The 26,683-nt window shown below is 40.9% G+C and overlaps 2 protein-coding genes across 2 annotated transcripts in view; one reads left to right on the forward strand and one right to left on the reverse strand.

The window, feature by feature from the left end:
• The first annotated feature begins 1,845 nt into the window (after window positions 1-1,845).
• On the forward strand, window positions 1,846-9,228 carry LOC109397421 (galectin-4). Its single transcript, XM_019669741.3, has 3 exons — window positions 1,846-2,072; window positions 2,156-2,238; window positions 8,552-9,228. Exons 1-3 carry the CDS (start codon window positions 2,046-2,048, stop codon window positions 8,871-8,873), a joined length of 432 nt encoding a protein of 143 aa, XP_019525286.3. The 5' UTR covers window positions 1,846-2,045; the 3' UTR covers window positions 8,874-9,228.
• LOC109397413 (beta-1,4-N-acetylgalactosaminyltransferase bre-4) overlaps window positions 9,101-26,683 on the reverse strand; it is a 112,734-nt gene continuing 95,151 nt past the window's right edge. Inside the window, exon 7 of the mRNA XM_019669734.3 lies at window positions 9,101-26,679. Within this exon, the coding sequence (XP_019525279.3) occupies window positions 26,671-26,679 (9 nt within the window). The 3' untranslated portion in view covers window positions 9,101-26,670. The remainder of the gene's footprint in view (window positions 26,680-26,683) is intronic.

Here is a 26,683-nt window from a genome sequence, read left to right on the forward strand (position 1 = left end):
TACTCCACTCAATCGCCCAGGCGTTGAAGTCTCCACCGATGACCATGTCTAACACTTCCCTTCTAGCAGATACCATGAAGGTTGGGCGGTTGCCTATGTTAAGTAATGCAAGATCTGTACTACTTAAGTACTCCATCAAACTGGAGCCTCTCAAGTTAATGTCTGAGCTGCCCCAGAAGATATGGTGAGCATTAGCATCACTGCCAACAATGAGCGGAAGGCCTTTTGAAGTGCAGTATGCGATGACTTGTTTGAAAGCATCCGTAGGGGATGGTTCATCATGCGGTAAATACACAGAACAATAGACGTATTTCCTGTTGAGGTTTCCAACAGATACATCAATTGTGATAGCACATACATCTCTGGTGGTTAGTTCGGAGATGAGTGTAACTATTGCGTTGTTGACAAGCACACAGGCTCGAGGCATGACACGCGAGTTTTCCATTTCATGTTTACTGAAAGTGGCAAACACCGGGTTCACAAGGTTTCCTAGATAGAAATTTCCCTTACGAAAGTAAGGTTCTTGTACCAAGGCCACTTGGGCTGTACCATTTTGCATAAGTCTGCAAAGATTGATCGTTGCTGTTCTTTTATGCTGAAGATTGATCTGAGCTATCCTAACCGTAGCCACTACCCAAACTAGGTAAGATTAAACTCTTCGCAACAACAGCACAACAAAGAACAGCAACAATAAAACCAAATCGGTATCGATTGGAAAACGCCAAAGGCGAGATACACATAATACACTGTGTAAATCGCAAAATGCGAAACCATATAGGTGAAAATTTAAACAAATTATCAACATCTTCATAATCCCGCCCTTATTTAGCCTCAAGTGAGACTAAAGAAAGGCAGCTGATTGTCTCGGAGAAACACAAGGTCCACTGCACCATTGCTCCGGTTAGCGCAGTAATGGCTACATACTGTGGAGGGCGCCCTGGTACTCCACAGGCTCCGTTAGCGGTTAGGTTTTTATTAGATCCCCCTAGCCATTCATTCCTAGGCACGGTAAGCATAAAGCCGCATCACACCATTAATTGGGGGTCACCTGTTGGTGGATTCTTACCACCGGAACAGGCGGTCCGTAGTGTTATTCTTAGCCAATTAAGACAATCGCTACCGGCACTACACAGCTATCTAGGCTGATCGAGAAAAGAAGTTAACCCTAAAAGGGATACCTTCATGGCCTCAGTTTCATCACCTCGCTGTGTGTGTTCCATCAAAGGCGAGCTCTGAAAGGCGCCTGGGGTCCAATGGACCCCAGGTATCCCTTTTAGGGTTAATATTGATGATCAACTTCATACGGACTCGAACAGCCGATCTGCGGACCCTACGCAGAGTGCGGAACTGGAGACAAACAGCCATGGACCGAGTGGAATGGAGACGGCTACTATGTACAGCAGCGGTCACCCCGGCCTTGGTCTTACCGGTAATGTAAGGTAAGAAAAGTGTGTGCTGAATAAGCATTCCAGAATTTCCTCATCAGAGGAAGGGAAATCGCCATTTGGCAAACGACGAACTTCGTTTGGAAATCTCGTTCTTGAAAAGTCCTGTAGTCTCAATGGCATCATCTAAATCACTTGGAGTACCAATGGATGGTGAGTTTCCATGAAATTTGGCTTCAAACAAATCAGCAAAAAGATCCCAGTTGGTTGATCAGGGATTCCCGAAACGCAAAGTTTGCGAAGTAACATGCATTATGAACTTTGGCATGGACAACGTGTTGGACAACCGAATGACACCGATAAAACAATGATTAGCACACACCGTTGTAACCTTTATAAATGAACCCAATCACCCACTGACTGGTGGTGATTGCACCTTGCCGGTTCGTAGAATGGATTGATAAAACCGTTATCACTCAAATGTTTATCGTTGATAAAGAAAAGGGAAGGTTCACACACAGTCTATATCAACGAACGTCCGCCGCCCGATCGGATTCAGTGTTAGTCGGTGGAGTGCAGCTCATCCAGCCTAGCTAGCTAGTGATTTACCCTAGTTCGTCTCAGTCGAAGTGTGAATCTTGTGTGAAAACTCAAATCAAAATGTCCCAACTTCCAGTGTACAATCCAGTGAGTGCGATTGCCAATGAAGTGTTGAGTGATCCGAGCGATAGGATATCAGTGATTAACGGATTAAATTTGAAATTTTACAGCCATCGCCCTTCCTCGGATACATGCCGGCCGGGCTTGGCCTGTACCGCAAAGTGGTTATTCGTGGCAAAATGACTCACGATCAGTAAGTATCTGATTAACTTGTAGCTTTATGGGTGTGAAGGGAGATTACTATGAACAGTTTTGGTATTACTGAACATTTATAGGGCCATTATTAAGTGACCAATGGGTGTAGAATGTAAATACTATTGGAATTCATTAATTTGTTCCAAGATGATGGATGGCGCGACAATTATGTTCATTCTGTGAATAGAGTGACGTGACGCTGCTCGACTCGACTAAATTTACCGGTCAGACTAAGGCCTGAGTGTCCCCTGCTGTACGTAGGAGTCGTCTCCAGCAGTCCAGCCTACTCGGTCCATGGCTGTGTTTCTCCAATTCCGCACTCTGCGAAGGGTCCGCAAATCGTCCTCCACTTGGTCGACCCGATCGATTCTCGAGAACCATTTTAGTCGGGTTGCTATCCGACATCCTGATGATGTGACCCGCCCACCGTAGCCTGCCGATTTTCGCGGTGTAGACGATAGTTGGTTCTCTCAACAGCTGGTGCAGTTCGTGCTACATTCACCTTCTCCAATTCCCGTCTTCCATTTGCGCTCCACCGTAGATAGTACGCAGCACCTTTCGTCCGAAAACTTCGTTGGCGCGTTGGTGCTCTGCACGTAGAGTCCATGCTTCGTGTCCATAGAGGACTACCGGTCTAATCAGCGTTTTGTAGTTTGTTAACTTCGTGTGACGGCGAAATTTGTTCGATCGCAGGATTCTGCGGAGTCCAAAGTTAGCACGATTTCCTGCCACAATGTGCCTCTGAATTTCTCTCCTGGTGTCGTTGTCGGCGGTCACCAGTGAGCCCAAGTACACGAATACTTCAACCGCCTCGATTTCATCACCGTCGATAGAAATTCGGGGTGGCGGGCGCGCTGATTCCTCCCTGGAGCCCTTTGCCATCATATACTTTGTCTTCGACACATTAATGACTAATCCGATTCGCCTGGCTTCACTCTTTAGTCGGATGTACGTTTCCGCCATCGTCTCAAATTTACGAGTAATAATATCAATATCATCAGCGAAACCAAGCAGCTGAACGGACTTCGTGAAAATCGTTCCACTCGTGTTTATCCCCGCTCTCCTAATTACACCCTCTAAAGCAATGTTGAACAGCAAGCACGAAAGACCATCACCTTGCCGTAACCCTCTGCGAGATTTGAAGGGACTCGAGGAGAGTGTCCCTGATACTCGAACTACGCACATCACTCAATCCATCGTATCAGTTTATCCGGGAATCCATATCATACGCCGATTTGAAATCGATGAACAAGTGATGTGTGGTGGCACGTTGTGTTCGCGGCATTTCTGCAACACCTGGCGGATGGCAAACATCTGGTCCGTTGTACCTCGTTCACCCATGAATCCAGCCTGATATTGCTCCACGAACTCTCTTCCAATCGGTGATAGACGGCGGCATAAAATTTGAGAGAGTATCTTGTAGGCCTCGCTCAGTAGTGTGATCGCGCGGTAGTTCCCGCAATCCAACTTGTCGCCCTGTTTGTAAATGGGACACACGATACCTTCCATCCATTCCTTCAGCAATACTTCCTCCTTCCAAATCTTGGTAATGACTCGGTGTAGTGCTCCCACCAGTGCCCCTCCACCGTGTGTTTTAGTAGCTAGCTTGGTAGTTGATCTACTCCAGCGGCTTTGTTGTTTTTCAACCGGCTAATCTCCTCCTCAATCTCTTGGAAGTAAGGGGCTGGAAATATTTCGTCCTGCGCACGTACTCCTAAATCAGTTACAACGACACATTCGGTGCTTGCAACATCGCCATTGAGGCGCTCATCGTAATGCTGCCGCTATTTCTCGACTACCTCACGCTCACAAAGCTCTGCGCGAGTGGTTCAGCTTCTCTTAGAACTTCCGTGTGTCCTCAGCGCGGTACAGCTCTTACCAGATGCTTTGTCGGTTTTGAGCTGGTGAAAGGCCTCCCTAACTTCCCTCAGCATAGGAGCTGAATCATTTTCGTCCTCTGCTGCACTGGCGTAGCCGTTTCATCCGTTACCGTGGTGTCTCGCGCCTACGTTCTTCACACTATTCAGGTGCTCATGCTGCTTCCACCTTTTTATCACCTCCCGTCCACCCCAAGAAGCTCCTGTCCTTATCCTTGCATTTTTCGGCTCGCGGCACGAAGCCCTTGCGGAATGCGATGAACTTCTGGTAACACTTCTGTGTTGCTTGGGAACGAAACGACAGTTCCATTTCTTCGCACTTCGCTTATTCCAGGCAGCGCTTTGCCCACCGCAAGAGGCGGGTCTGCCATTTCCGCGTCTATTTATATCGCTCCACGTTCTGTCGGGTTTCTTGCTGTAGCACTACCGCTCGCGCTGCGTTCTTCTCCTGCGTTGTTGATGGCTGCTTCCACTGTACTTCAGTTTAGCAATCCTCTAGAGGGGCCACACCGAGCTCACCATCGTCTGGCAATACTGCCTTAAAATTCTGCGTGTATGATGAGGCGACATCCGGTTTCTTCAGTCGCTCTAGGTTGTACCGTGGCGGCCGCTGGTACCGGACATTGAGATAGTAGCCAGAGTCGATGTTAGCGCAATGATAGATCTTGACGTCAATAATGTCGGAGAAGTACCGAGAGAAGAACGAGATCGCATTACGATTCTGTTTGCTGTGCTGATCTTTAGGTGTAACGATAAGGAAGGCTGTGTTGAAAAAGGTGCTTCGTACGGCCATGTCCTACCGAATCTGTTTGTTGAGGAATCAACTAGAGCTTGATCAACATATATGCGCCAACGAACAATAAATCCGATGACATGAAGGATGAGTTCTACAAGAGCCTTGATGGGTCTACAAAAAGTGCCCAAAACAAGATGCCGAAATAGTCATCGTAGATGCGAATGCGCAGATCAACAGAGAAAGTTTCTTTCGACCTGTCATTGTAATGGAAAGCCCGCATTCCGTTGCCAACGATAATGGTCTGCACCTTGTGGCATTCGCTGCTGCTAGAGGGATGACAATCATCCGTACCTACTTCGCTCGTAAGAATAGGGACACCCGAGTGTTGGTCGACGAACGACATTTTCGGACGTCACAGATGCACTATAGGATATCAGGCGGACAAAAATCAGAAAAGTGACTTCCACTAATGCTTGTTCTGAAATTACCTATCGATAATAAAAATATAAACTAAGAGAAATCTAGAATTTCAAGTTTCTAGCTGATGTAGTTACAAAGATATTGAGTATCAAAGTTGAGTAAAGCTAAAAAAATGTAATTTTCGCAAAAAACAACACATAATTTCAAATCGATATTTTCTAATTATTATCATCATTATCTATTGGTTTCAATACATCATTGGTAAGATAATGAAGCAAGCTTTCCAACAAACACGTGGTTTTGTGAAATAATTGAACCATTGTATGAAAAAAGGTACAAGAAGAAGAAGAAGTTGAAAAAGGCATGGGATTCAAATTTTGATAATCGGCATCTTTTTTTCCCAAACATTCCCAGGCTCAAAATCAGTTTATGGTCAAGCTTTAGTTCTACTCTAATGATTTTGTATGCGAAATGCTGCGGTAAATTGCGGTCTTGGGAGATTCAGCGTTTTTTTACGCACGAGACCGCCCGGGCGCACCCCTTGAGATTAAACGACGATTCTCAAACATTCTAAGCAAATTCCCTTGGAATTCATTTTTGAAAATTACTACACAATAATGTTGATCATTCTAAGCACAAAAAAAACAAAATAAAAATTTAAAAAATAAAACAAATTCAAACTTTTTATATATTATCAGTTATTGAAAATACGCCCTTTTCAAAACTTGGTCGTGATGTTTAAAAATGTTCATAAACAATATATTTTAGTCGAACCAACTACAAAATACTAATATATCCTCGAAAATATGACGAAAATATTTTTGTCCGCCTGCTTGTATGGGAATCCCCCATAGTGAGATGTGAAGTCCTACAGAGACCTGAACATTAACTCGGATCATTATTATCGTCGCACCACCAAATCGAAGTCGTCGCTAGAAGCACATGCGAAGTTGCAGCTGCGAAGTAAATTTTAATCTATTTTTTCTGTTGCGCATCATTAAGCTAATTAAGAGCAACAATATGCACTAATCCAAATTGAGTTGCGACATTTCTAAGTAGGTTAAAATTCAATTTTCGCACGTTCGGTCACTTTGTATTTCGACCAAAAGCATAATATCTTGTAGCAGTAAAAATCCGGGAGTGATTATCCAGCGTCACGAATTCATGAAACAAAAGAACGATGCGTTTCGAATTTACAAAGCTTGTCAGCCGAAGGGGTTGCTGCACAGTACCATCAGAAGCTAGACGAGAGGATAGGCGAGACCAACGGATCTGGAGATGTCAATAGCCTATGGGGAATTATCCACGAAACAGTGACAACAACAGCGCAAGAGGTAGCGCTCAGCGACGCCAACGTAATGGTTGTTTCGACGAGGAGTGCCAACGATGGTGCACAATACAATACTGCGCCAGTGCCCGCAATGTGCAATAACCGGGAAGGAAATTAGCTAAAAGACAAAACAATGGTGAGAGCCAGGTGAAAAGAGCACTTCGAAGATTAGTTGAATGGTAGCAGTAAAGGGGCACCCAGGAATTGGATAACAGTAATGGATGACGGTCAAGCAGTGGGACAACCAACACTGGGTGAGGTTGGGAAGGACGAGATCCCCTTCGAACTTCTTAAGCACGGAAGCAAACAGCTACATCAATCAATCCACCAAATTATTGTAAAGTTTTGGGAGGATGAAGAATTGCCTATTAGCTGGTTGAGTGGTCTCATATGCCCAATCTTCAAGGAAGAGCACAGACTAGAGTGTGCCAATTACACAGGGATTGCCCTTTTGAATTCGGCATATAAGATACTGTCGCGTGTCCTGTGCAATAGGCTGAGATCTCTTGAGGAGTCTTTCGTCGGCTGATTTGCGAGGGCCGATCATTGACGGATCAAATGTTTAACCTGCGGATGATCCTAGATTTTTGGGAATGTAACTTGGGAAGACTATCTGTGTATTAATTTTAAAGCAGCGTACGACTCAGTGAAAAGCAATGAGCTTTGGCAGATAATGTCAGATAATGGTTCTCCGGCGAAACTAATTAAGCTGATACGCGCAACGCTGGATGGATCAAAATCAAGTATTCGGATCGCAGACGAAGTGTCTACCTTGTTTCTGACCTTGAATGGATTGAAGCAGGGTGACGCTCTTTCAAATTTGTTGTTCAACATTGCCCTCGTAGGAGTGATTAGTAGGTCTAGCGTGCAGATGAACGGCACTATCATCACTCGGCCGCTTTGCGAACGATATTAATCTCATCGGCATCGATCCTAGGGCAGTGGAGGAAGCTTATGCTTCTCTGAAGAGAGAGACAGCGAGGATAGGTTTGATGATCAATTCTACCAAAACGAAGTGCATGATAGCGGGTAGAGACAGAGGTAGGCCTAGTGGTGGTAGTGCTCAGGTAGTGATTGATGAGGATGTGTTTAAAGTTGTTTATTTGTCTTGGAACATTTTGGAAACGCAAACACGTTACGGAAACGTTACATGTTCGAGTTCCCAGTTCAACATCGTATTAACGTGCCTTGCAATGGATTAATCCATTAAGTTTCGACACGGGGCATGTTTTAAACTTATTAGAGTCGCCCTAGGGATTACACGCTCGAGAAAACTGGAGGAACATCGCCGAAGACCGACAAAGATGGTGTTCTACTATACGATCGGCGTACAGTTACTTTGTAGCCAACAAGGTTGCTTGGTATGGCAATGTCCTTGGAGGCGGCGAAATCTTAAAGTCGTAGACCGTTGTCTTCGTCAGCTGGTGGGCACTGAACTGTCCAATCGTTGGTCTGAATTCCACCTCATAGCCTACCTGAACCTAAGCGTTCAGAACTCCTATGATGATCTTGACGTGATCGTGATTCGTGGCTTGGGCAGCAGTCTTTTTTACATTCGAGCTGCGCATAGAATGCGTCTTTGTCATCATCAGTGCTTCCGGAGTGAGGACTGTGCGTCTGATTATGGTGAAGTTGAAGAATCGGCCCCTGATCTTCAACCTGCACATTCTTTCGTTGATCAGGTACCAACCGATCATGCGCTTCTGCATATCGGCCATCACGTGTTCTTAAGTTGCGTGTGTTGTCATGTGTTGCTCTCCATCCTTCGATAGATCGGCGAGTATGCGGGTGCTCCCGATGAAATTGAGTGATCTGCAGTTCCACGTATCAAGTTCCCAACCTTTATGCGTTCCTTATACTTAATTGTATAGAAACACCTTCAAAAATCATACTTTAAAAACGGCAGTATCTGATAAATTTCCTTCTTTTTCCCTAACCCTCTTTCCAGGTTCAACATCAATCTCCAGTCGGGCCCGAACGTGAATCCCCGTGACGACGCCCCCCTGCACATCAGTATTCGCCCGAGGGATCAGGTCATCGTACGTAACACCTACCAGTTCCGTAGCTGGGGCATTGAGGAGCGCCACGGTGGCTGCCCGATCCAGAAGCGATCCTACTTCGACATCCAGATCACCGTGAAACCGGACACGTACAGCATAGCGGTTAATGGGTGCCACTTCTGCGAGTTTGCCCACCGGCAACCCTATGCTTCGGTGCGATTTGTCCACATTGGCGAGGGGGCCCAGGTGGATGCCATCGTGATGGAATGAACTCACCACCGGCACCGGTTTATGGACAAAGTTTAGGCGATAAGATTGTCGACACATGCGATAAGATAGAGAGAATGATGGAAAGCTAATCCGGGGACTTTTGTGTATCGAGTTTGCAGCAGTCGATGTTTTAACGTGTTGCAGAAATTCCAGACGATTGATTGATAACGATAACGTGTGCGCGATTTACAACCCTGGAGATGTCATCGGAAATAAAAGCTCGTAAATGGAGTTCGTCTATAAAACTGCTCTCAGTTTAATCGTTTCTCTATGGAAAAAGATTTTGTTTGCATTTTTTAGTGTTTAAAGTATCACCTGTTACGCTACAGAAATAAAGTTCCGTAATTTAACTATATGTAATTGTGTTTGTTTGTCTTTGATTTCGCTTTTATTGATTGATTTCTATTTCAATTAAAGTGTTTCTGGTGCCCTTTTCCTTTTTGTGCTTTCAATGGTAGCTTTATTGACGCAAGGTGTGTTTTTACTGTTTTCGTTCTTTATTGATTTATTATCATTTTGGATTCCTTGCATGATATGGCACTTTTCGAATACGCGTTTTCTTCTAAATTTCGAAAAATGACTTAAAAAACCTACTAGATATAAATAAATTTGAATGATTGGATTGGCTTTACAACATGATGTTTTGTAACGAAGATTCTATACCTGTGTCTACGGGTTATACTTGGATATCTTTGAATGAAATTTGCAACGCTTTTAAAGACGTTAGACAGCGTAGAAGAGTTGGTTTACAACCGGAGGACAAAATTTTGAAAATATTAAATATAACTTCAAACTGTGGTAGATCTTGCTTGATATTACGGTATATTAACTGGTTTTTGTTAGGAATTGAGTAGTGGAAACACTGTTTGATTTCTTGTGCGATATTGTCTTTGGGTAATACTATAAAATGGTGGCTGTTGGTATAACTTTGTTTCAACTGGTTCTATTACTATTATATTACGGGAATTCAACTGAAAGCACTAGGGTTTTTTTTCTTGGACTGTAAAATTACTTTTAACCGCTCGGTGTACAAGAAATCATAAACGAATGGGATTGTACGCCATTTTTTTCTTATCTAAAGGAAATAAATAATACCTTCAAAAGGTATATAGCGAATCTCTAATAAAGGGTAGATTAAAAAAAATGCAGATCATAAGTAACAACGCTATCAGATTACGTTTCTTATCAATGAAAAAAGATGAAGTGTGCGACTATCAAAGAATCAAAAAGTGTATGACATTGACGATCGAGTTCCGCGTTGGAGATCAAGTTCCTCGTTGGAGCCACCATGCACCAGATGACTGAGGTATATATCTGGCGTACAAGCTCCAAGTTCCAAGTTACGTGTTTGTTCCAAGTGTTACGTGTTTGTTTCTCTGTGGAAGTTATTTGAATGAAGAAATCCTCAAGTAATTCATTCAGAATTGTTTTCTGAAAATTCTTCCCAAGGTTATTCCTATAGAAATTCATCTACATTTCGTCTGAACATTCTTCTTGTCATCCCCACCTAAAAGTTTTTACCGGCAGTACCTAATCCCCTTCAGGAAATCCTCAAGGAAAATTTTATTCAAAGCCCTACATAAAATTTTTCATAACTCTGTAAAAATCGTCAAAGCAAACTTTGGAGTAATTTTCGTAGCAATTCCTAGAGAAATTCTAGCTTCTAAACGATGTTCTTGCTGAAAGTTTTTCAAGGAAGATCTCGAAGGTAGTTTCTAGAGATAGGATTCTGGAGGAGATCTCTGGAGGAAGTCCTTGAGGTGGTCTTTGGAGGAAGTTTCTGGAGTTATACCTTGACAAAATTTTCTTGAGTTACTTCAAAAGCATGTCCTAGCAAAAAAGAAGGTACATCGTAGTGTATGGGCGAGCAGGCAGTCGAAAAGCCATCGATCGTTGATTGTGGGGGGACCCGCTTGGAGTGGGAAGGAATGCAAACTGGCTGTCAATAATGCGAAGCTGAAGACAAGTGCCATTGATTGCTAAAGCCTAAGCCAAGACGAGTGACCGAGGAGTTATTGTAAGTGTCGGTTGACAATGACGGTGCCGGCCATTTGATCGAATGCCATTTGGCCGAACGACAGTTGGCCAAATGGGTCGTTTGGCCGAATGCCGATTGGCCGAATCGAGATCAAAAGAATTCAGAAGAAGTTTTTGACATTCTAACTGCCAATATGATCATCAAAAATATTTCCTTCTTTTAATCATAGGCTATTCTTTCTAGTTTCAATATTCAAGGATTAGTTGGCGTTGAAACTGCCTATATTTTATCCAAGATGTTTCCTTCTTCGACTCATAGGCTGCTCTTTCGACTTATACTGAGGCTGGGAACAGTGGCATGGTCACTTAAGTTCATCATTCATTTTTCGGCCAAATGGAATTCGGTCGAATGGCATTCGGCCAAATAACCCTTTCGGCCAAATGGCGTTCGGCCAAATGGCCTGGAACCAACAATGACAGGAGCATAAACTAAAAGCTAGGTTTGAGTAACCAGGAAAGACGTATGCCAAAAAGCAAAACGGTTGATTAGAAAAGATAGTTTTTTGATGCGAAACTTTGATCCGAACAAACAATTCTTACGAAAGTTTCGTCAGCAGTTTCTGCGGGAGGTTATTGGGGTATTTTTAGAGAAACTCCTAGAGCAAATTATTCCTAGAGGAGCTGCTCGAGAACCTCCTGGTGGAACTCTTGAATGTAGGTATTCGAGAAAATCTTGGAGGGATTTTTGGAAGAACTCTTAGAGTACTTCTCTGATCGAAAAAAAAATAGGTTGGGCTTCGAAGGAGAATTCCTTGAGGATGTCCTGTAGGGATTTATTGCCGGGAAAAATGGTTAGATCGGTTCTAGAAAAACTCCTAAATAAATTTCAAGGTGAAATGTAGATGGAGTTTCTAAGAAAAAACTTTAGGGGGAATTAAAAAAAAACTTCAGGATGAACTGAAATCACAGACAAACAGACGTAACACTTCGAACATTATCCGATTCAAATCGTAGTCACGGAAGCACTTTCGCTCAATGCTGAAAAAGTTGGGTTTGGCCAACCATCAACTAGGTGGGCAAACGTCAAACTCGAACAAAAACGATGCGAGCGCCATGGTTGGTCAGTTGACCAACTATCAAATGTTTAAGGACAAGGTATTTGGAGTACATAGCTCAAAATTACGAGAGCACCGTTTTTTAGAACCGTTGAATGGATTTGGATGAAAATGCATCACGCTAATTGTTACAAACGCAATATAATTAAAATTAATTTTTCAAGATTTTTCATTTATGACGCAGATGGGTCTACCCGACGCAATTATCAGTCTATCTATCACCTCAACATTGTAGGATTAGTCATTACAAGAGACTGTCGCCTCTGTAGAAGTAGACGAAAAGGACAGAGAAAAAATAACAACTGATAAAGATAGGGCCCTAATCTTGACCCTACTGCAACGGGCAAACGCAGGTACCGCACATGATAGAGAAATGCAAATAATATGATAATACGTCATTCTTTTAGACATAGGCCTAGTATATAAGGATGTTTGAAATATATGAAGAGAGGTCAGTTGAAATTTAGTGTTTCATTCAGAAAGTTATCCGTCCCTCGTCAAGACGACTCTTGTTCAAGGTAGTTACCAAACTCTCTAAAGAGGCCAGGACTTCTGCTGCAAGTAACCAGCCCTTAGGTTTTTGGAATCTCACCCAACAAGTTCACTTGGAACTTGTAAAATATTTAATCCAAAACTCCCTCAGTAAACCTTACGCTCTCAAACCATTAGAGCAATCGGTCTGAGGCTTAGTGAGGAAAACAATATTTTACAAGAAGAGGTTTCTTCTGTTGATCAAGTTTCACCTCAGACAGTATCGGCACGGTACGCATCCCTTCGCGCGTTTTCCGGCCGAAACATTTGGTGGCTCCAGAGAGGAATCCAAAATCGCGAACTCAGTAAAAGTAAAAAGGTGTTGCTGACGCCAGAAGAGCAGCAAGTGAAAAGTCGACGAGAAAAATCCGACGAATATCACAAAAATCACACCGACCACCAGGATCAGGACCAGCATCGTAAAAACTGCGGAAAGGCAACAAATTGAACCGTCTTTCCCGGCACGGAGGCAGGTATTTCAAAACTCATCTATCCCAACCACGGAGGCAGGTATTTTTTAACTGCGGAAGGGAAACAAATTGAATTGTCATTCCCGGCACGGAGGCAGGTATCTCAAAACTGCGCCGGGGCAATAAAACCCAAGAAAACCTTTAAGATGGCAAAAAAGAGTATCGCTCCTGAAGATTTGTGGAGCTGCGGTGCCTGCGAAGAACCCAACACTTACGATGACTTAGTTGCATGTGATTTATGCGACACTTGGTATCACAAAAAGTGTGCTAGCCTCAAAAATTTACCGGACGACAAAGAAAGCTGGGTATGCATGAATTGTTATAAAAAGAAAATCACCAAGATGGAGCAAGAAGTCGATCACATCAAGAAGACGGAAGACTTGATCAAAAAACTGCAGGGTGAATTGGCACAAATGAAATTGAATTCAGCATCAAACGTGAAGCCAGAAGTAATCGAGAACAAGCAACAAGAAGACTTCCAACGCAACATGTTTTTGTGGAACCAGAAACAAATATTGATGGAGTTACCGCACTTCGACGGTAACCCAAAAGATTGGTCTAAATTTAAAAATGCATTCGATGTCACAACAACTCAAGCCGAGTATTCAAATTTAGACAATCTTTCACGACTGGAAAAAGCGTTGAAAGGGACAGCAGCAAAATCCGTGCAGCCGCTAATGATAAGTGCAAATAATGTTCCACACATTATGCGGAAATTGGAGGAACAATTTGGCCAGGCTTCTATGATTTGCAGAGAGCTGCGAGGAGATTTAGAAAGAATAAAAAAACTCGGCAACAAAACCATTAATGAAATAGCGGATAAGCTAGATTGCTTCATCATAAATATGAACACTTTAAATCGAGCAGATTTATTAACAGATCCGCGATTATTTGAAGAACTCATTTGGAAACTTCCATACAATCTACAAGTGAATTGGGTTGAATACACCCAGAAATATGTGACACAACATCAGAGACAACCTGCATTGACAGAATTAAATACTTGGATTAAACCACACGCTGCCACACAACTAGCAATGAACAACATGCAAATGTGCACATCGGCACCGGAGAAAAAAGGACGAATGAATGTTCATCACGACAAAAATAGGGAGCAGCCACGAGAACATTGTCGCATATGCAATTCGGCGCACAAAATAGAAGATTGCTATTTTTTTTACGAAGCTATGCCCACAAGAAAGAGTCACCAAGGTTTTCAAACTTAAGTTATGTACAAAGTGCCTTAAGCCACATAACTACAAAAAATGCTATTCACAAAAAAAATGCGGAATAGACAATTGTCCTGGTCGACACCATAAACTGCTACATGGAGGATTTGTAAAAACATACAAGGAAAGGCAACCATCGGAAGAAACAATAAAAACAGTCACCGGATCAACACATGCTCATCATAGTCGTGATCAGGTATTCTATCAAATAATACCTATAACTTTGAAAAACGGACCGATTAGTGTTCATACAAGTGCCTTCCTCGACCCTGGATCATCTTTAACGTTAATCGATAATGAAGTGGCCAAGGAATTGAATCTAAAAGGGTCCAGCGAACCACTCACATTGAAATGGACGAATAATGTATCAAGAGAAGAACGCGACAGCAAACTTGTAAAATTCCAGATAAGCGGAACAACAGATCGATTTTATAGTATGGCTGAAGTGAGAACAGCCGAGGATCTGCATTTACCGATCCAATCCCTCGACTATGATGAACTAGCACAAAAATATTCGTACTTAAGAGATCTGCCTATAAAAAGCTATCTGAAGGAACAACCAAAGTTATTAATTGGATTGAACCATAGCCATTTATTGGTTCCATATGAAACACGTATTGGTGGACCCAATAATCCAATAGCCATCAAGACTTTGTTAGGTTGGTTGATATTCGGGAATATTAGTGAAGTGGTAAAGGCGAAACACCTGATGGTGATTCAAGAAGACACTGAACTATCAGACCTCATCAAAAGACATATTTCTATTGAGGATTTCGGTGTAAAGATCCCGCTGAATTTACCACAGTCGAAAGAAGTGATTAGAGCCAAATATTTAATAGACGAAACGTTGAAACGGAAAGGTGTACGCTATGAAATAGGTCTGCTATGGAAATACGATAATCCAAAGTTCCCGAAAAGCTTCAACAACGCATACAAACGATTAGAAAACATGGAGCGAAAGTTAAAAAACGAGGAAGCAACCAGAGAATGGGCCATTCAAACGATGAAAGATTATATTAACAAAGGATACGCTAGAAAACTCACACCGTCAGAAATTAAAAGTTGGTCCAATGATGCGTATTATCTTCCTCATTTCATAGTAGAGAATAAGAAAAAACTCAGATTAGTTTTCGACGCCGCCGCTAAGATAAATGGAGTATCTTTTAACTCTATGTTACTAGCTGGACCAGATGCTACTACCTCATCATTTGGCATAACGATCAGATTCCGAGAAGGAGCAATTGCAGTGGCGGCCGATATAAAAGAAATGTTCAGTCAGGTCGCCATAAAGAAAGAAGATCAGCGTAAACAATGCTTCTTGTGGAGAAATTGTGATCAAACTCGTAATCCAGAGATTTACTGCATGCAAGTAATGATATTTGGATCAACATGCTCACCGGCATGCGCACAAGCAGTAAAGAACTACAACGCCAGTTTATTCAAGGATTCGAATCCCCAAGCATCTGAAGCAATCATCAAGCAGCACTATGTAGACGACTACATGGACAGTTTTGACTCAATGGACAATGCAATCAAAACAGTTAACGATGTAATCTCTATACATGATCATGCTAGTTTCTTCATTAGAGATTTTGTATCTAACGAACAAATATTGCTTGCATCGTTACCAAGCAATCGCATTAAAACTGGAAAGATACGAGTTCTGAACGACAAAGATTCACAAACTGAAAAAGTACTCGGATTGTACTGGAATACTAAAATGGATTACTTCAGTTTTGAGTTGAATTTTGAGAAGTTACCCTTGGAAGTAAGAAATTCAACACGAAAACCTACTAAACGCGAAGTTCTTTCTTTCATCATGAGTATTTATGACCCGTTGGGACTTATTTCACATCTTACCATTCATGGTAAAATCATAATGCAAGAAATGCATAAGGAGTCTTCCAACTGGGATGAAGACATTTCGGATCATTTGTACAAAAGATGGAAACATTGGCTCAGCCTAATTGAATCTGCAAAAACTATTGTAATCAACAGATGTATTATGGATAAACAAAGCCGGAGATTTGAACTCCATGTGTTTGTTGATGCATCAGAATACGCCTTTTGTGCTACCATATACGTTAGAGGAATTGATAAACTAAATAATACAACAAGTGTAAGATTGCTATCAGCCAAATCAAGAGTAGCACCGATTAGAAAGTTATCAATTCCAAGACTAGAACTTATGGCAGCCATTCTTGGAACCAGATTGGCAGAAACTATCCATAAGGAATTACGGAAAAGGCCGGATAGAACCATATTTTGGTCCGATTCACAAACTGTGCTTTCTTGGATTAATTCAGATCACAGAAACTACAAGCAGTTTGTAGCACATCGCATCGGAGAACTACTTGATACAACAACGATGGATCAATGGCGATATGTTCCTACGGAAATGAATCCAGCTGATGAAGGCACAAAAATGGTGAAAAATTCTAAGTGGATTTCAGGGCCAAAATTTCTTAAGGATCCAGAATCATGTTGGCCAAGCTCCAGATTTTCACGAAATACAACGGAGGAACTTAGAGATGTCACTCTTATGTTTCACACATCGGATGAAGCAGATCTTGACTTTATCGAAGAAATCCGATATTCTCGTTGGGTCAAGTTGCTTAACCGAATGTGCGTGATAAAGAAATTCGTGGACTGGGTCAAAGATAAGAAAAACTTCCAGAAACATATTAGTGATGACGACAGAGAGGTAGCGGAACAAATACTGATACGAAAGGCACAATGGGATGTTTTCACCGAAGAAATGAAAGATTTGACTAAAAACGGTAGGCTGACAATACGCAGCAAAATTGCCTGCCTCACGCCAGCATTAAACGAACGAGGTGTAATGATATTTTGCAGCCGTTTGAGTCAAACGAACATCGTACCAGAAACTACTCGACAACCATTTATACTACCTTATAAACATCACATCACTAGACTCATCATGCAAAGATACCACGAGAAATTTCTGCATCAAACCGATGAAGCAGTTTTGGCAGCAGTGTATCAGAAGTATTGGGTAATTAAGTCTCGGGCACTATTGAAAAATATCAAGAGCAACTGCCAGGTATGCAAGATTAGGAAAGCTATACCTGCACATCCACAAATGGCCGCATTACCTGATTGTCGTTTGAGTCTAATGAATCCCACCTTTACTCATACTGGAGTGGACTACTTCGGACCGATAGAAGTTAGGGTCCATAGATCTGTGGAAAAAAGATGGGGAGTTATATTTACATGCATGACGACTCGGGCAAGTCATATTGAACTTGCAGAAAACATGACTACTGATGCATTTATTATGTGCCTGCGGAATTTCCAGAATAGAAGAGGAAAAATTTCGCATCTCTACAGTGATAACGGCACAAATTTTGTTGGTGCAAACAAACAAATGCAGATATTAATCAAGGAGATAAACGACATCATGGGAGAACGGCAAGCTGCAGCAATGGAAATTAAATGGAGATTTAATCCACCCGTGGCACCCCACTTCGGAGGATCTTGGGAACGACTTATTCGCATAATTAAAAACTGTTTAAATAACATGCTACACGCCAGAAAAGATCGTCTTCCATCAGTCGAAGTATTAAGATCATCACTTATCCAGGCCGAATATATATTGAATTCAAGACCGCTCACCCATATACCATTAGACAATCCTAATGACGAGCCTCTAACTCCTTTTCATTTCTTGATTCTACGTGCAGGCGAATACGTCCCACCACTTTCACTATCCAGCAACAGCCTAAGTAAGCAGGACTATAGGCTTGTTCAACATTATTCACAGTACTTCTGGGATAAATGGAGAAAGGAGTATCTACCTACCATCATTAAAAGAAATAAGTGGACCGACAAGGTGGAACCTATAAAGGTAGATGACATTGTTGTTATCACCGATAAAAGTCTTCCACAAGGTGAATGGTTGAAAGGAAGAGTGGTCAAGGTACACACGGCTCAAGACGGACAAGTGAGATCTGTCGATATAGAAACTTCAAAAGGATCCTATACACGAGCATCGAGTAACGTTGCAATTTTAGATGTGAAAGGTGACTCATCTTCAACGGAAAAAACACCTAAGCAACCCAAGACCACATCTCAACTTGCAAGGTTGCATCATCATCGTGATGAGAAATCGTCATTGAACAGTTGCAAGACAAGAGTAGGATCTTGTTTCGACTCCAAACAACTGATTATAAACCCAGAAAAGGAGATAACCGAGATGGACGAAAATCTTTCCATTATCACGAAAGCTGATATAAACTTTTCCAACTGGGGTAAGCGGCAGAAAATTGACATTGATAAGGTGAAGCAAATAAGAGATAAACTTAATGCTCAAAACTCTTACAAACCCAGAAGAAAGACAAGAATAAGAACACCAATGTGGACCTTCACTATGTTAGCATTCTTCTATCTCATCTGCGCGATATTGGGTTTGGAAACGTCAGGACTGATAGGTTATGATTGCGCTAGTCCCGAGGTCAATATGACCAGTTATTCTTTAACAGATGTTTCATCTTGCCTACCTGCTATTAAGAACTTGTCAATAACCGAAGTTCCCATACAAGTTCTTCAAAGAAGTACCAAAAGTTCGGTAATGGTCTATCAGTGCAAGGTGATCCTCAAAAGATCAATACGATACTGCGGCATGCACTCACACATTTCAGACTACGAGCATAGCTACTCCTACATCGTAAAGGAATTCACTTCTGAAGAATGTAAAACGACACACTTACTAGGAGCATTAGCTCTTACGCATGACAAGCGGATTGGTGAGCTAAAGAGGAATAGTACCACCAGAGGTGAAACATTGATTATTGGCAGTATCCGGTCCAGTTCATGCAGTGGAGGAACTTACAGAACACCGGAATATACATGGACTAACGCACTGGTGTATTACGAATATGAAATTTCACTTTATAATTATGAAGCCATGATTGATACAGAAAATGATCAAATCATTCTCAGACATGGTGTAGTATGTCCATATTCTCATGGCAAATGTTTAGATTCCGAGGATGGGTATTCTACCTGGGATATCAGTTTGAATCAAAGGTGCGAAGATACAGAGTTCGAAGTTATATTCGAAGGATCTGTAAATAAAACAATTAATATCGATACCCAACGAAAGGATAACCCTGCCGTGTATACGTCAATATCAGATTCCCACTTGTTTTCCATTCGAACGAAAGGAACATCGAAAATATGTGGATACCAGGGTTATAAAACTGATCACCCGAGAATATTTATACTAGAATCAGTTGGATTTTCAACACCATTCCATAAGAAACCCACCAATGCCAGGAATCATGATATTTTCACTTACTTTAACTCCAAAATAACACTGGTGGAAAACTACATAGGACAGAAGCTAGATGATGTGTATAATTCAGTAATGGTGGAGATGTGCAAAATTGATAAGGCGTTAATGGAGACGAAACTTACATTAGCCCGACTTAATCCAACTGAATTCGTGAATACCATCATGAAGAGATCAGGATTCACAGCAGTAGTTGCCGGTGAAGTGCTGCATGTTCTCGAATGCAAACCGGTCTATGTCAAACCAATAGAGTCAGAAATATGTTATCAAGAGATTCCGGTGAAGTTTGGGAATCAGACAATGTTTTTAGCACCAGTTACACGTACACTACAATTACGAGGAACCGAGATCGACTGTACACCATTACTTCCGGCCAAATTTCAAATCGGAGGACGCTGGTATACCACTGATGGCAGGATGAGAGAAACAGTTGCACCCCATAAACTCACCAGCGATATCATCACCAAATGGACATACACTCCTCTACCCAACCTAATGGAAAGTGGAGTATACGACAGTGAAAGTTTACAGAAAATGAAAACCATGATCTACGACCAAGGAGACCGTAGAATAGCATCAAATGTTGTTCACAGACTATTAGCAGGACAAACACCAAACCGACAGGGATTTTATTTTGATGCTTTGGTTTCTGAGAAAATAATCGACAACGTGGTCAACAAATACTGGAGTAAATTGATATCTTGGTCCACATGGATAGGCAATGTAACATCGACAGCTATCGGTCTATATATGATCGGACGATTCTTCAAGTTTATCATCGACACATTGATGCATGGACGCATCCTCTATGAAATATATGGATTCGGCTGGCAACTCCTTGCCTCGTTTTGGGATTCGCTAACTACCTTCTTGACACATCGCAACACCCTCAGAAACATCAACAGGACGGCGACCACTGATTATGATAACATGACCACTGATTATGATAACAAGGCCAACCCAGGACCATCCAGTCCATCCCAGGCAGCAGTGGAAGACAAACCAGATGTACCCGGTGTGCGACTTCCCCCGGGGATGTATCCTGACGTAGTAGTATAACGATTTAAAAAAAAAAATGCTTTTCACATTTTAAACAGATACACAAAACAATCACATATTTAAATACATTTGAAAAATCAGATTTGTTTGAAATACTTTCTCTTTTATCAGATATTGCTTATTATTTGTGTAAATTAGTCCATTTACAGGAGCCGGTGTTACAAACGCAATATAATTAAAATTAATTTTTCAAGATTTTTCATTTATGACGCAGACGGGTCTACCCGACGCAATTATCAGTCTATCTATCACCTCAACATTGTAGGATTAGTCATTACAAGAGACTGTCGCCTCTGTAGAAGTAGACGAAAAGGACAGAGAAAAAATAACAACTGATAAAGATAGGGCCCTAATCTTGACCCTACTGCAACGGGCAAACGCAGGTACCGCACATGATAGAGAAATGCAAATAATATGATAATACGTCATTCTTTTAGACATAGGCCTAGTATATAAGGATGTTTGAAATATATGAAGAGAGGTCAGTTGAAATTTAGTGTTTCATTCAGAAAGTTATCCGTCCCTCGTCAAGACGACTCTTGTTCAAGGTAGTTACCAAACTCTCTAAAGAGGCCAGGACTTCTGCTGCAAGTAACCAGCCCTTAGGTTTTTGGAATCTCACCCAACAAGTTCACTTGGAACTTGTAAAATATTTAATCCAAAACTCCCTCAGTAAACCTTACGCTCTCAAACCATTAGAGCAATCGGTCTGAGGCTTAGTGAGGAAAACAATATTTTACAAGAAGAGGTTTCTTCTGTTGATCAAGTTTCACCTCAGACAGTATCGGCACGGTACGCATCCCTTCGCGCGTTTTCCGGCCGAAACACTAATTGTTCAGTGGTGGTCAACAGCGTGATGCATTTTCATCCAAATCCGTTCAACGGTTCTAAAAAACGGTGCTCTAGAAAATTTGAGCAATGTACTCCAAATACCTTGTCCTTAAATAGACCGTTAAATCGGTGTAACATGGAATTTATCAGAGTGTTACGTCTGTTTGTGCTGAAATTTTAAAATGTTGAAGCGAATTTTAGAAGAATTTCTGGATCAATTACTGAAAATACTCCAAGGACAACTCCTGGAGGGATCCCTGACGAAAGAGAGAGAGGAGACTAACAGCCAAAAAGAAAAAAAAATATTCGTGAAGAAAATCTTGGAGTGATTTCTGGAAGAAATCTTGGAGTTATTTGTGGGAGAACTGATGTATTGTATTGATTTCAATGTACCTACAAGATTTTTTTTTCGCAAATTTCTCAAGCAATCCCATCGGAAATTACTTAAGGTATTCTTTCGGGGATTCGGAAATTAATAAATTATATGATTTTCCCCATATTACTGCAGGATTTTTTTTCGGGGATATCTCCAGGGGAAGTCTTTGTAAATTTCTTCAGAAATTTCTACGAAAATATATCCAATATTTCTTTGGAACTTCATAAAGGGATTCCTACTGGTACTATAAAGGTATTTCTGCAGGAATTAATTTATGGTTTCGTCCAGGAATTTTATTTTATAGAAACTTCCTCCAATAATCGCTCCAGAAGTTCCTGCAGGAATTATTCAAGAAATTCCTCCATAAATTTCCACCGAAATTGTTCCAGATATTCTTCCAAAAAAATTCCACCATTTATTGCTCCTGGAATTCCTCCAGAAATTACGTCAGATTTTCTTCCAGAAATTCCTGCAGCAATTTATCCAAAAAATTCCCCAAAATTACCTCCAGAAGTTCCACCCAGCGGAATTCCTTCAGAAATTCCTCCAGGAATTCTTCCAGAAATTTCTCCAGAACTTCCTCCATGAATTCCTTTAGGATTTTCTCCAGAAATTCCTTCAAGAATTTTTGAAGAACTTTATTCATGATTTTCCCAAGAGAAATCCCTCCAGAAATTCTCCCAGCGATTCCTCCAGAAATTCCTCGCAAATTTTCTTCACAAATTCTTCTAGGACTTCCTCCAAAAGTTCCGACAAAAAAATTTGCAGAATTTCTTCAGGAGAATACCTCTAAAATTTCCTTCAAAAAATTCCATAAATTCCTCCAGGAAGTTCACCAGGAAAATTCAACCAATAATTCCTACAGAAATTCTTCCAGGAATTCCACCTGAAATTCCTACATGAATTCATCCAGAAGTTTCTCCAGAAGCTCTTTTACGAATTTTCGCAGAAATTGCTCCAAAAATTTCCTTAGAACATGTTTAATAATTCCTCCGTGAATTCTACAACAAATTTCTCCTGGACTTTCGACAGAAACTTCTGCAAAAAAATTTTGCATTAATTCCTCCGGGAGTTCAACCATAAATTCCTTCAAGAAATCCGTCAGAATTCCTTCAGAAATTTCTTCAAACATTCCTTCTGGAATACTTTCAGAGATTCCTCTACTAATTCCTCAGAAGCTTCCACCAGAATTTCATCCAAAAATTTCTTCAGGAATCCTTCTACAAATTCCTCCAGGAAATCCTCTAAGAATACTTCCAGGAAATTCTCCAGGAATTCCTTCAGGAATTTCACCAGAAATTCCTCAACAATTTCTCCAGGAGTTATTCCAGAAATTGTTTCATAAATTCTATCAGGATTCTTCCAGAAATCTCTCCAGAAATTCCTCCAAAATTCTTAGAGTTCTCCATGAAGTCTTAGAGAAATTCCTTCAGAAATTCCTCCATGAATTCCGCTAGAGCTCCCTTCAAAAATGCCTTCAGAAATAACTCCAGAAATTCCACCCAGACATTTTTAAGAAATTTCCACGGTATTTTTTTTTCGGAAATCCCCAGAAATTCTTCAGGAGTTCCAACAAAAAATGCAGTTATTCCTCAAAGAATTTCTTCAGGAATTCCTTTAAAACTTCCTCCAGAGTATTCTTCATAAATAAATTCCTCCAGGAAATTCATCAGGAATTCCTCCAAAAATTCTAGCAATAATTATTTTGGAAATTCCTCCAGTAATTTCCCCAAAATTCCTCCAGGAATTATGCCTCCAGGGACATCTTCAGAAGTTCCCTCTGGAATTGTTTCAGTAGTTTCGTCAGGAAGTCCTCTAGAAGTTCCTCTCGGAATTCCTCAAGAAATTCATCTGAAAAATCCTCCGGGAATTCCCGCACGAACTCATAAATTGCTCCAGGAATCGCTCCAGAAATTCTTGCAGGAGTTCCTCAAAGAATTTTTTCTGAGATTTCTCCAGAAATACTTCCAACGATCCCTACAGAAGTTCCGTGACGAATTCCTTCAGAAATTTCTCCAGGAATTCCTCCAAAAATACTTTTAGAAATTCTCCCGAAGGTTTCTTTAAGAATTTCTCGAAAAATTTCTGCGGATATCCATCCAGAAAATTCACCAGAACTTCCTTCAGTCATTCCGCTTATAATTCCTTCGTGAATTCCTCCAAGAATTTCTACACAATTTCTGTCGAAATTCCTTGAGGAATTTCTCCAAGAATGCCTGAAAGGTTTCACCAGAAACTCCACTATAAATTCCTCCGGTAATTCGACCATTCAATCCTCCAAAAATCCACCAAGTTCAAGTCCTCCAAGAATCTCTCTAGGAATTTCTCCAGAAATTCCTTCAGGAGTTCATCCAGAAATTTCTGGAACACCTGTAGGTTCTAGGAATTGATCTAGAAACTTCTGCAAGGAGTTTTCCCAGATCTTCATTCAAAAATTTCTTCAGTAATCTTTCCAGAAATCCCTCCAGGAGTTCTTCCTGAAAATTTTCCTTACAGAAATTCCTCCAGGAGCTCCTCCAGAAATTCCTCTACGAATTGTGTCTGTAGTAGGAATTTGTTTAATTTTTGAAGAAAATCGACGAATTATTTATAAATTCTGAAAAAAAAAATCAAATATACAAGAATTATACAAACGAGTTCGGCGGCCCACAAACTTTTCTCTTGATTACTAAATAAGTTACTTTTGGTTCACAAATTGTTCAATGAAGGACGCACACGTTAGAGTTTTGAGTTCTTACTGTTTTGATTTGGAAGGTTTTTTGATAATAAGAAACTAGGTTAAAATGTGTTTTGGTGTTTTCAATCCTTTCAATTGCACGAAACGATGAAAGTTGAGATTCTTTCTAATATTCGAGTTAATGTTTAAGATTTGATGAAGTCAAATCAGTAGTAATGATACAATCAGGGATGGAAACACTCACTTGTACTCAGATACACTCATTTGCTACTCTCTCAGCTCAGAAGCCTGCAGGCAAAAAACAGTGTATGGAGTAGTTATACTTTGTAGTTTTATCTAAAAGTTTGCAGAACAAAGTAAGGATCACAAACGTATACCCAAATCGTGGCTGAGCTATGAACGCGACTCTCCACATGAGCATAATTTGCATTCATCGTGTGGAGAGATACCTTCATTCGAAGACCACTTCATCAAGACTTGCAGCACTTGTCTTCGCTTCATTGCTGTTTTTTGTTCGCAAGCATATGCGCTGAGATAATAGCAAGTGAGTGTATCTGAGTACAAGTGAGTGTTTTCATCCCTGAATATAATTGTCATCGAATTCCTATAATGATTTTTTTTATAAATAAGACGGAACCGAAAGATCATGGTTTATGCCCCAAAGAGAAGAAAACAAATTCCGGGACTGAGAACTGATATTCAGTTACGAGTGCTTAGGCAATCCATTTTCTGTTCGCTTTCGGGTAGGAATCCAACGTATTGACTTTTGAATTGTGACGTTGTGAAACATACCGATGTCAAATCGTTTGATCCCTACCGGAAAGCGAGAGTAATGACGGCGACCACTAGCACTCGAAAACCAACAAATTAGTATAAATAGCATACCAGAATGCATGATTGACGTAGACACTCTTCGAACTATAGGTAGTTGTATATTTGATAAATTGTGGCGTTTAAATCTGAAGTCGCTTGGCGATAGTTATTCAATGATTATTTATCGTTTTTGGTCTGTTAAAAAACATTTTAACTTTTAAGCCTCGAATATTGTTCTGTAATTTAGTTTTGGACATCGTAACAGATTATTTTTAGTCCTGTTGTTCGAGAATTACGCAAAAAAATAGACATACTACTCTATCCCCTAGTATGACTCACTAACGAATAGATTCGCGCGTTTAAAACCCGGATTGTTTGTCTAGCAGTTTGATTAAAAAACTAATCTCTTCTCCATACATTCCGCTTCAAGAAAAACCCTTTTAAGTAACACAGCTTCCTACTAATATCGTCTCACTTTCAGCTTACAACTAGTAATTTTTCACAACTTTCACCTCTTCAACACGAGAATATCAGTACATCAGATCAACAAAAAGACAGCTCGAAAAAAGAACGAACTACGCAACAATACTAGAAATCCTCTACATAGACATAAGCGGAAGTTACATATGTCGATTCGGCAACGCTGTTCATTTTGTTTACATCAGCTGCCAACACTTGCTGCAAAGCTAGATGTTCAAACTTTGTGCGTGACTTCGTAGTGGTTCAAGTTGTTTACATTTTATAATTATAATAGATTTTTTTTTCAAAATTTTGAAAAAAAATAGCGGAGCAATCGATGAAATCTGAAATTTATTGTAAAGTGTTAAGCTAAACATATCGGCAGAACTGAAGCAAGAAGCAGCAATGAAAGTTTTTTCGAGAAGTGCAGCAACAAAAGTTTCGTCATAAGCTTGAGCTTTTGAAAGCAGAATTAATTAAATTCTATCTTTTTACTAAACTTACATATACCGTTCTCGATATTAAAAATAAATAATTTTAATTTATTTAGCTCGGATTGCAATACCGTTCAATCGACGCCTTCTTACGAACGATCAGCCTATTCATTTGGCTCACACTTTGACAGTTCTTTCTGCACGATTGGCTTACAATGGCCGCCTCCGCAGATCTCTATAATGTAGGATTACTAAACAATACTATGCCTAATATAAATTTACAAAGAGTACAGAGTAACGAGGAGTACTACACAGATCAGATCTTCGCAGCGGAGGAGATTCCGTTCGTTCCGACACGACTTTGGTCGGGAGTAGTTTTGGTTTGGTTTTATTTTTTAATCAAAGGTTTTTGCTCACTCACCGCATCACATGGGGTGCGCCGACCGACCGTCATCATCGGTGGCCGGGTTCGTTTCATTTCATCCTAGCCAATTCGGCAGGAATGACTGTCATCAGCTGTTCTGT

This window comes from Aedes albopictus, chromosome 3, assembly GCF_035046485.1.
Source record: "Aedes albopictus strain Foshan chromosome 3, AalbF5, whole genome shotgun sequence".
Taxonomy (NCBI): Eukaryota; Metazoa; Arthropoda; class Insecta; order Diptera; family Culicidae; genus Aedes; species Aedes albopictus.

Excerpts from the sequence above, each read along its gene's own strand:
- LOC109397421 (XM_019669741.3), top strand. The coding sequence starts at position 2,046 with ATGTCCCAACTTCCAGTGTACAATCCA. Across the intron at positions 2,073-2,155 it reads AACTTCCAGTGTACAATCCA|CCATCGCCCTTCCTCGGATA; the intron begins GTGAGTGCGATT and ends GAAATTTTACAG. Across the intron at positions 2,239-8,551 it reads GGCAAAATGACTCACGATCA|GTTCAACATCAATCTCCAGT; the intron begins GTAAGTATCTGA and ends CCCTCTTTCCAG.